General features: G+C 34.4%; 1 protein-coding gene across 1 annotated transcript in view; it reads left to right on the forward strand.

Moving 5' to 3' along the window:
• The window catches only part of PPP1R3A (protein phosphatase 1 regulatory subunit 3A), a 40,517-nt gene extending 34,949 nt beyond the window's left edge, over positions 1 to 5,568 (forward strand). Inside the window, exon 4 of the mRNA XM_063099371.1 lies at positions 1,594 to 5,568. Coding sequence (XP_062955441.1) covers positions 1,594 to 3,981 — 2,388 coding nt within the window. The 3' untranslated portion in view covers positions 3,982 to 5,568. The remainder of the gene's footprint in view (positions 1 to 1,593) is intronic.
• Positions 5,569 to 10,834: the final 5,266 nt, after the last annotated feature.

Here is a 10,834-nt window from a genome sequence, read left to right on the forward strand (position 1 = left end):
ACTTAGCATAAACTCATCTGTAAAATGAGAGGGCTGGACATTTATGATTGTTAGGGTCCTGTCCAACTTTACAAGTCTATGATTCTTACATTTAGCAGCATTTTTTTTTACTTCCATCCTTCTAAGAATCCCAAAGTTCCAAATCATTGTATAGTATTAAACTACCAAGTGAGAAGAAAATAGCCTGTGCCATAGTTTTTAAATGGGAAACAAATTCAGTACTGTACAATTTAATAGTAAATTTGTTATCATAAATTTCACACTTATGAACATTCTATTTGGAATTTGGGGGGGTTAGATAGTACATTTATCACAAAGGAAGAAATAGGAGTAAATGAGTCACATAATGCAATTTATTCTTTACTGTTTTTGGTTGGAGCTCCTATCATTGGAATACGTGGGTTCATAATCATCTGAGATTAAAATGACATTTGCCTCTTCAAGTGTCAGTGCTGAAACAGAAAAGAAATTGAGCTCATCTCTTTCTCCACATATTCCACCTTTTCTATAGCGATATGAGAGCTGCATCACTAAAGTATGCAATTTACTTTGCTCCAACTTTAAGAAACTACAAAGTTGTCACCCATTGTGAGAATTCTCACCAGCTGAAAGTTAACATCGCCATTTTTTTTTTCAAACCATAGAATATAATGAAAGGGCCCTGAAAAATCACATACTTCACCAATGCACCTCATTACAACGAGCAGGCTCAAATATAAAAGTTTGTTTAGAAGTTACTGAAATTGTACATCCAATAAATGAACAGGGAGCTGTAATTTAGATGCTAATTTGCTCTATGCTGACGTTAATGCATAAAACAATGAAGCCGTATAATAGATGGAAATACAACCAAATCTGTGGAACCCACAGGCATTGGCTTACAAGACAGCTGTGCAGTTGACAAGTAACATGAGCCTTATGTGAGAAGAAGGGGAAGACGTAAGATTTGCATATAATTATTGAGATCATGCAAATGTCAGTTATGAGGAGAAAAAAAAAAAAACAGGCATCTCACTGTTAAATCCTGACAGTTGGCATCACTGAAGAGCTCAAATACATTTGAGTACCAGTTGGCAGAGGGTCATTAAAACAGAATTTGCAGAGACATTAACTCCCTCACTTTTCTTTGAGTGACGTTTTGCTATTAATAGTTTGCAGAAGCTTTGCAGAAAACATATTAATAAGAGAAACTGTAATGGGGGCACCTACAGCAAGTGTAAATGCAGCAAGGGGCACCCAGGAAGCTGCTCTCTAATTGATTAGCATGGAGCTATCAATGTGTATATCCTAAGTGAGGAGAAAGTGCAATGACAAGCAAGAATAGTTGAATAATACAATGCGATATTTGGGAGCTGGGAAGGAGAGTGATTAATTTGGGCCCCTTTTCTTACTAATCTTGTTCCCAAGACATAGCCTACAAGGATCTCCCCCAAAACATCTGGCTTCCAGAGTTTGCATGAAATCCATAAATGAAATGAGTCCAGGATATCTACCAGATAATTACCAGCCAAGTTAATAAAACCTATCTAATTCATTCTGTATGTTTAAAAAGATCATATGGTCATTATATTTTTTGTTTTTTTATCCCATAAGATAAATCAACGCTTAATACGAAGTAGAAGTACTGCTTTCAGAGATGAAAAAAATACATTTTCAACAGATTCAGACAATTTTCCAAATAAAGCTGAGGAGTTAAAGAAGCAAATCCATGGTGAAATATGCACTGACTCATTCAAAAGGCCTTTGTCTCCAAGTTCATCAGCAGAAAGCTCCATAAAGGGAGATTTTTACCACAAAGAACAATATTCCTCAGGAAATGAGGGTAGTCATCAACCTTTAGAGGAAATTACTTCAGATATGGGAGAAATCAAGCCATTATTGGGAGATACAAGTAATGACGAATTAGTGCAATTACATATCAGCAGCAGAGAAGTCCTGGATGATAATGCTAATCCAGCCCACAGGAGTAGCAGAGTGCAAATATATTGTCCCTCCTCAGATCAACTAACGGCAAGCAACCTTAATAAAAAACATGAAGGAGGAGCTAAGAAAATTGAAATAAAAGACTGGGAATGTCTAAGAAAAGATTTTCATTCAGATGTATCTGCATATCTGGAAGAATCAACAAAAATGGAATCTTCCAAGAAAGATTACGGCAATGGTAAAGATGAGGAGGAACAAAGAATACATTTAGATGTTAATGAAAAACAAAGCAAAAATTTTCAGTCAATCTTACATGATCAAGAAAGGAAGACAAGCCACCCTGAAATAAGTGTGAAGGGGACAGGAACTAGTAACAGAAACCTAACTGCTCTGCCAAGCAAAGGTAGGACAATTCCCACCCAGTCAATCACAGTAGGCACATGTCATTCGCCGAGGACAAATTTAAGATGGGAAGAATCTGTGTTAACAACCACAGAGTGTGATCTCTTGACTAGTGAAGTCACCACTTTAAGAGGGTTAACTGGTCAAGTTTGTTCACCAAGAAATGGAAATGTTTTGAGGAATGATTCTCTTTTCCAAGCTGAAGGAGAAAAATCAGATAGGATTAATCCTGAAGATCAGAATAAAATCACACAGTGTAAACAAAGTTGGAATGTTCTGGAAAGTCAGGGAAAAGCAAGAGGGAGTAAGACAAATGCAACAGAGCAGGTCAAAGAACAAGCAGATTGTGAAGACATGTGGGAAAAAAAAGATAATACAAGGAGTTGGAAAGCTAGTCCTACAGAAGAATTGTTTACCTGCCAAAAAACAGTGTGCTGTGAACTGTCTTCTCTAGCTGATGATGGTATTACTGAGAAAGCAGAAGCAGGTACAGCTTATATAATTAAGACAACATCAGAAAGTACTCTAGAAAGCATGTCTGCTAGAGAAAAAGCAATAATTGCTAAGCTACCTCAAGAGACAGCACGACGTGACAGGCCCATCGAGGTAAAGGAAACAGCGTTTGATCTACATGAAGGGAGAAATGATGGTTCACATTATGCCCTTTGTCAACGAGACACAGTGGGTGTAATCTATGACAATGATTTTGAAAAGGAATCGCATTTAGGTATTTGTAACGTACGTGTAGATGAAGTGGAGAAGAAAGAAGCCATGTCTATGTACAATCCTGGGAAGACACATGACAGGGAGAAACGTAGCCCTGGAAATATAACATCTGCAGAATACTCACAGGTCATTACAGGCAATCAAGAAGCAACTTCAAAATGGGATTTACATTTGGGAATGTTACCAACAGACAAAAAAAGAATTCCAGAAAATAGAGATCGTGGGCAGGTCCAAGAATTATCAAAGAAAATGGACTTAGATACTGTTGTTCATTCTGCTTTTTACTCAGACATGAATGGAGCTTCTCAGAATGGCTCTAACATTTCCAAACACCATACTAAAACTTCAGTGCCATCTTATGAACAGGCAATTGCTGTGGCTACTATGACTCTGCAGTCTATTTCTACTCAATCAGAATATAATTGTAATCCAACAAGTGAAATCCAGGGTATTGAGAAGCACCCTCAGCCTCGGCCTAAACCTGAAGAAGCTTCCAAAAGTTCAGGAATAGTGACATCAGGTAGAACAGAAAGATGTATAGGCCAGATTTTCCAACCAGGAGAATGCAGTGTGGAAAAATCTTTAGGGCCAATGATTTTAATCAGTGCACCTCTTGAGAATGTGGAAGAGGTGAGGCATGAAAATGAAGGATTACCAAATTCTGGACAATCGCTGTGCTCTTCAGGTGACAAAGAATCTGAGAGTTCTGCTTCTGCTAGTCTCCCTGTCCAGGAAAGTCAAGCTCAAAGCAATGAATCTCTGCTTTCAAAATATACCAACTCTAAAATACCTTATTTCCTTTTGTTTCTGATATTTCTTGTAACCATCTATAACTATGACTTAATGATTGGCTTGGCATTCTATCTTTTTTCATTGTACTGGCTATCCTGGGAAGGGGGAAAACAAAAAGAATCTGTCAAAAAGAAGTAACTTCATCTCTATTATTATTCTCCCTTAAAAGATAAGCTATTTAGCCCCAAACATTTGGAATGGTGAAAGAGACTATTCATTGTTCAAAGAGCCAGTGCAGTTTTTCTCTTGAAGGATCATTTAAAAAGGAATGCGTATGAAGTTTGCTCCTTCATATAAGTAATTATTCTATATAGGACCATTATGTTTGGATCATTAAATACCTATATGAATATGAGATCTGAAGCACGTCAAGTTGAAATTAGGTACAGCTGTTGCTCCTTAGCAGGCTATGAAGTTGCAATGCTTCACGTCTCTTCACTACTTAAAGTGCTATTTCTTGCATTCATTTCTTTTGCAGTAAAGCTTCATTTTTTTCCCTGAGTACTTTCCCCCCTGTGGTTTTAAAAAATAGATAAAACATAGACAATGGCAGAGATTTTTTTAGTATTGACCATGAAATTTGCGCTTACCCCACTGTATCATTTATCAGTACATTTTAATAGATCAAATATTTGAACCTCATTTCATATTTTTAAGGAAATACCCAATGTATATTGCAATGTGTAAACTTAAATTGAAGAAAAATTACATTCACTTGAATAATACTTTGTATACGCACACACACACAGCACACATGCACACACCCTATACCTCCTTTATACTTACAAAGTCAGGGCATTCATAAGACAATCTGACAAAGACTGAAACAACTGGAAGATTATTTTTCAATTGTACAAAATTTTATGAGTGGCCTGTCTTTAAGCAATGTTTTTCTCTTGTAAAGGGAGACACAGCTGAACAATTTCAATGTCAACTATTATTCGGAGTTGAAAATTTAAATGCAAAGTTCCACCAGCATTGCTTGAGAATGAATTTGTACCTATAAAGCATAAGGCATTGAATAATAATAATTTTAAAAATTCCAAATGAACTATTTGTTCTTTATGTGAGTATTTTTGTCTTCAAACATATTTATAATCTTTTCTCATTATAAGATAATGAATTTTCCCCCAAAGTACATTTAGAGAACAACCAACCAGTCATAGGTGATATTTATTATGTGGTTATCAGGATGTTGATGATGACTCAAAATTTGAAGTAGGCAAATAGTTATATGTGGAAATCTACTGAAGAAATGAATATCTAGTACAGCAGTGACTTTGTTGTTATTACCTATAGCTAAATGTGTGAAAGAATGGAACTAATCATTTTAGTCAAGTAAGGATAATGCAAGGATTCATACACAATTTATTTCAACAGCTATTTATTGAATGACTACTACATGCAAAACTCTGTGCTCTGTTCTGTGGTACTCTATACAGAGTATAGCTAGTCCTAGGCATAGGTCCATAGTGTGATACTTGTGACTTGGCTGGGAATATGGAAGAGTGTCGCACAGAGGGAGCCTATTTGGATGATTCCTTTTTTTATAGAAACTTTTTTCAAGAAAATGTGACATTGATCTTCAGAGAGAAAAAGTAATCTGTTTGTTTACCCATAAAGGTAAACTCAATGAGTAAAACTTGCTTATGTTATCCCAAAAATCTAAGAATTATGCATTCATGGGAAGAAAAAATAAAAATGAAATATTTAAACTGATTTTCATCTGGTAGTAAATGATTTTCTTAATTTTCATTAGGTACATAACTATTTCCAAATCTCCTAATTGCATATTATTCTCAAGTCCTATTGAAAATGAATGCTTGACTTCAACTTTTTAGCTGATCAAATACAAATATCCTGAAGTAGAACTTAGAACAAATATTTGATTATTTGAGAAGGCACTTTTTATCAAATACAAGTGGATACTGTAAGCAGTACCTAGAAGTTATCTCTAAACTTGCTTTACTGATAATTTTGTTGACAGGTCTAACTTACAATGGGGTTAAGGTTAGCATTTCTTCAGTTCTTAATGGCTTGGTTTTTGAATTCTACATTTAAGAGTTTCAGTCAACATGTCATATCTCATTAATGCAAAGAACACTGCATTACTTTATGAACACAGGTGTCCAAGCTGGAATTATTTCCTTAAAAGAACAACGTTAGCTATTTTATCTCTTTTATTTGACTTTTGATAACATTAACTTATCAAACCTTATACATACTTGTAATACGAAAATAGAATCTTCAAAGAGTTTAAAATACTCAATCATATATTTCTCTGCATGCAATGAAGAAATAATTGATACATTTAACTGACTTTCCAAATACTACTTACGATGAAGTTGAAATAAAGTCATCAGAACTTGTGAAACTATTGCTAGTTGTAGAGGTGAACTTTTGCAGCCTGTTTTGGTCATGTCACGGTGTTGAACAAGAAAAGTGAATCTCACAAAGAACTGGTAGCCCCTGGTTAATAAAGATTTGGTTGTGAATTGCCATGACAAGAGTGATCTATGTAAGCATAGCTGCCCTTACTGTGTCTTACCAAGTATTGGTTAAGGGCCAAATGAAGTTGTAGCAGGAGAGTTAGCGAAGAGTAGTGCATTGCAAATCTGCTTCATACATTGAGTAAGAAAAATGATAAAGTAGCCATCATACTGAGCTTCTGACTACTAGAAAAATTCTAAAAATTAATTGCAAGCCAAACAAGAATAGGTAGCAAAAATAATTATCTTTGAAAAATCACATCTGTACAACTCATCAATGTCATAGTAGATTTCTCAACATAAGAGGAAACAAGTCAATGAGATGGCATTCATCCTTCAACATTGGGTTAATGGAGCTATGTTTCGCTGCTGCACTCCAATATTTTGATAGTGAATTATTTCAAAGAATATATTTATGTATCTGTATCTATATATCATCATTTTGTGAGAGAACCAGGATTATCTTTGATTTATCATCTTAAACCAGTCTGCTGGTTAAATAGAAAACTTAAACATATCCAGACCAAATTTAAGGAAATAAATAAGATATTTTGTTTTCCCAAGAATCATTCATAGTGCTTTCTTAATAATGTTTTTTCCAGTTATGAATATTATGCATATTATTTTGTATCACCAGGACTATTTTCTTCTTTATTAGGATCACTTTTTACTTATAAATAAACTAAAAAAGCAAACAAAGGAAAGCAACAAAAAGCTAGTAGGAAAACAGGTAAGGATGCAGGCAGGTCCATCTATTGATTTCTGTTATCACGATTTCTGATCTTTCTTTCAAATTTTCACTGAGTGAATATAGAAATTGAACTATGCAATAAAGATCCTCTTTTGTTATTTGAATCCTGTCTTAGCCAGTTCCTGTGGAACTGAGGAATAAGATCGACTTTGATTCTGCAACAAGGTGAGAAAGAAATATGACAGGCCATGCTCTGCAGGCATCTCCACAGCAGAACATCTGTCTGAAGAGCACAGCTAACAAGTGTATTTTTATTTATTTGATTAAATTCATTTGATTATTTTTATTTTCAGAAATAATTTATATAAAATCATGGTAACATAATTTATTTTTTATATTTTAAAAATAGATTTGGTCATTAATCCAATATGTTTTCATCACTTTACCCAAACCTCTTTAAACAGCAAAATGTTCAGGAAATTTTCAGCCTAGTTTTGAATAAACACATGTTTTACAAAAAATGCCTTTACTGTACTGTTAAAACCTTATTAAACAGACAACTTTTTAAAAAGTACAGCATTTTTATGTTGTATCATTTCAATATTTGTTAAATGCATATATATTACTTTCATATTTCAAATATAAAACAATATATTATGTGGAAATTTAATGAAAAAAATTTAAGTATTTTACTAATATATTCAATTCTTTATATTCATGATAATAAAGAGGGGTATGGGTAAATCCATAGTGTGTTAGAGAGAAATCATTTTTATTTGTCTGTGATACCTCCAAGATCTTGCAAGCAGATTTCAGTGCCTAATTAAATTACTGGTCTTGGGTTGGAATTGGTGCATCTTCTTTCTTATCGCCCACCCAAACCATCCAGCCTTATTTCCCACTGCTCCCTTTCTCAAGCCCTCTGTCAGTCAAACAAGTCACATTGTCCCTAGAGTATGCCACCTTGTCTGTTCTTCTGTGACTTTGCTCATGCATATCCCTCCGTCTAGAGGACACTTTATATTATCTCTACTTCTCTCTTCCTATCCAATTCTGCACTTTTTTCTATGTACAGTTCAAGTCCCTGTCCTTTCGAAGTATCCTGCTATTTTAGTTGGTGGAATCTCTCTGTTTTCATATCTCTTGTGACACTAACCTTCTTGTGTGCACTGGGCATTTGACTAATTATCCTAACTGGACTGTCTGCCTAAGGTTTTCTCTTCCCTCCTATCACCCTGCAAGGTCTAGTTTGTAGGGATCTTCAGTCAATACTTGTGGATAAAATTGAATTGCAGTGATGCCTCATTTCTTTCCTGTCCCTGAAATGTGGGCAAGATACTCTGAGGTCTGATTTAAAAATGAATAAATCTAACCAAATCGAAACTAGGTTGTTTTAGAAAACTACTAAAGACAAGTAAAAAAAGTGGTTGAAAAAGGCAAAGAGGATGTGGACAGGCCAGAGTGGTGCGGTGGATTTGGGACGTGGGAGCAGAGAAACAATCCTTTCTCTCCATTTCTCTTAAGAACTAAATTGATTTTCCATATTTATAAATTCTTCCTAGCACATAAAACATTTAAAAAATTCTATTTCATAGCAAGTATTATACCAATTATGTATTAAAAGGATAGTAAAACATACCTTAATTCACTGGCTAAGGTGAAAACTAATAGAATAAGACGTGTTTTCAGATAAAGTAGCTCAGTAGCTTAAAAACCAACAAACATCACAAGGGATAAAGTGTAAGAAACCCGATATTCCTAACTGCTGCCATGCCCTTTAAAAATGGCTGATCTCTCAATTTCACACCTGTTCTGCATGACAACTTTTAGGGTAAGCAAATAGAACAACTGGAAAAAAAATAGCCAGTGAATTTTTAAAATAGAAAGCATTTGCTTAACTTATAAAGGAATATACACACACGCACACACAAACATATGTGTGCACACATACATATACCCACATCTGGTTCTAACATCCAATAAGTGACAGTAATTGCAGTGAACACAATCTACTAGTACTATGTGTAGGAATGTATGTAATATGTGGAGGCTTATCCTTTCCTTGAAGAGACTCATTATGAAATTAAAGTAATAACACAAAGACATGCCTATTTTTGAGACAGAATCCAAAAGAAAGCAGTATATGACCTGGAAATGTAGTAGCAAGTCATATAATGGCTTAGGACCATCAGCAATTAGTCTTGTAAAACTTAAACAAAAGCCAGATACATGTCTTCTAGATTGCAGAATTCATTAACATCATGTATTGGTTGACTTGGTTCTGAATGGAAACATTTTTAGAATTTCCTAAAGACACTCTGCAAAACACAATATGGAACAGCAGAGTGATGGTACTTAGGAATCATTATAAGAGGTTAGAAATTCTCTTTGTAAACACTTAACCCATAATCTACATTTCATAATTTTATGTAAGTGGCCTTTATGTTAGAATTTACAAATATTTTTAGCAAGGAGCATTTATGAAAGGTATCACAAATTTAAATCATTTTTAATGTACACTATAAAAATATTATATTTTGTTTCTACACATTAACTGACTTCCCAATTAATAAATAAATCTTTGGGAAATCCAATTGTCTTTTTTCATGATACATATAAATTTTCCCTGTTTTTAAGTGAAACTGTTCTGAGTCCTGCCTAAAAAAGGGAACAAAGATTAAAGAAAAGTTCATTTATTTCCTACCTTTATAGATATAAGTGAAAATATCTTAAATACATTTTTACTCTTTGAAAGAAGTAAAGTAGGAAGTAAAGACAAAGTATTAAAATATCCTTTATATTTATTTCATAGACTTTAATATGTTGGGTCAGGCCTATAGTTCACAATTTAAGTCATTCACCTCCTCCCATGTGAATTCTTTGGCCTGCCTTTTCCTATTCCTATCCTTAAATTATTGTTCAATACAAGTGCAACAGCTTATTTGCTGTTACATGAATAAGCAAGGCATCAAGTTGTATTCTGAATCTTTGAGCATAACATCTGCATATGTGTCTCTACTGATCTGTGCATGAGAGGTTCAATCTTTAATAATAATAACAACAACAAAACTACAGGCAGTTCTTGAGTGCTTACAATGAATTGGGCACTGTTTTAAGCTCTTTATGTGAAAGACACAAATATTTTTTACACCTTCATGAGAGATATACTTACTATTACTCTCTTATTTTATAGATAGAAATGGACGCACAAGGAGGTTAGTTTTTCCAGGTCACATAGCTATTAAGTGGTAGAGTCTAGACTCAGACCCTAGCAGTCTTTCTCCAGAATTGATCCTCTTAACCATAGCCCCGTGTCACTCCTTCATTCCAGATACACTGAGCTATCTAATGAATTATACAGTTCTATGTTGACATGCTGCATGGTGCTATATTCACATATAAGTACATTATATGTGACACACCATATCTCTTCTACAGATAATCTTCTCTTTATTAATGCTCCTAAAAATGGAAAGTTTCTAAAAATATTCTGTTCATTTTCATTTACTTTTATTCACATCATTTCAATTAAAAAACATTCATTGGCCTTCTTCTAGGCCACAAGCAATGTGCCAGGCCTGCACCTTACCTAGCTTGAGCATAGCAAAGGATATAGAGACATAAATCTATAACTGCAATATTTTGTGACCAGCTCAATAATAGGGGTAAGATTTAGGAAAAGAAGTGGCAAAAAGGAAGTACTATTTGATCCCAAAAACACTTTGCCTCTTAGGTTTCAGAGATGTGCCATCCTTTTCACTGTCATTTTAGGGATCAAGAAAATCACAATGAAACTCTCCAAATGCCTCAT

The sequence above is a fragment of the Cynocephalus volans genome, chromosome 6, assembly GCF_027409185.1.
Source record: "Cynocephalus volans isolate mCynVol1 chromosome 6, mCynVol1.pri, whole genome shotgun sequence".
Classification (NCBI taxonomy): Eukaryota; Metazoa; Chordata; class Mammalia; order Dermoptera; family Cynocephalidae; genus Cynocephalus; species Cynocephalus volans.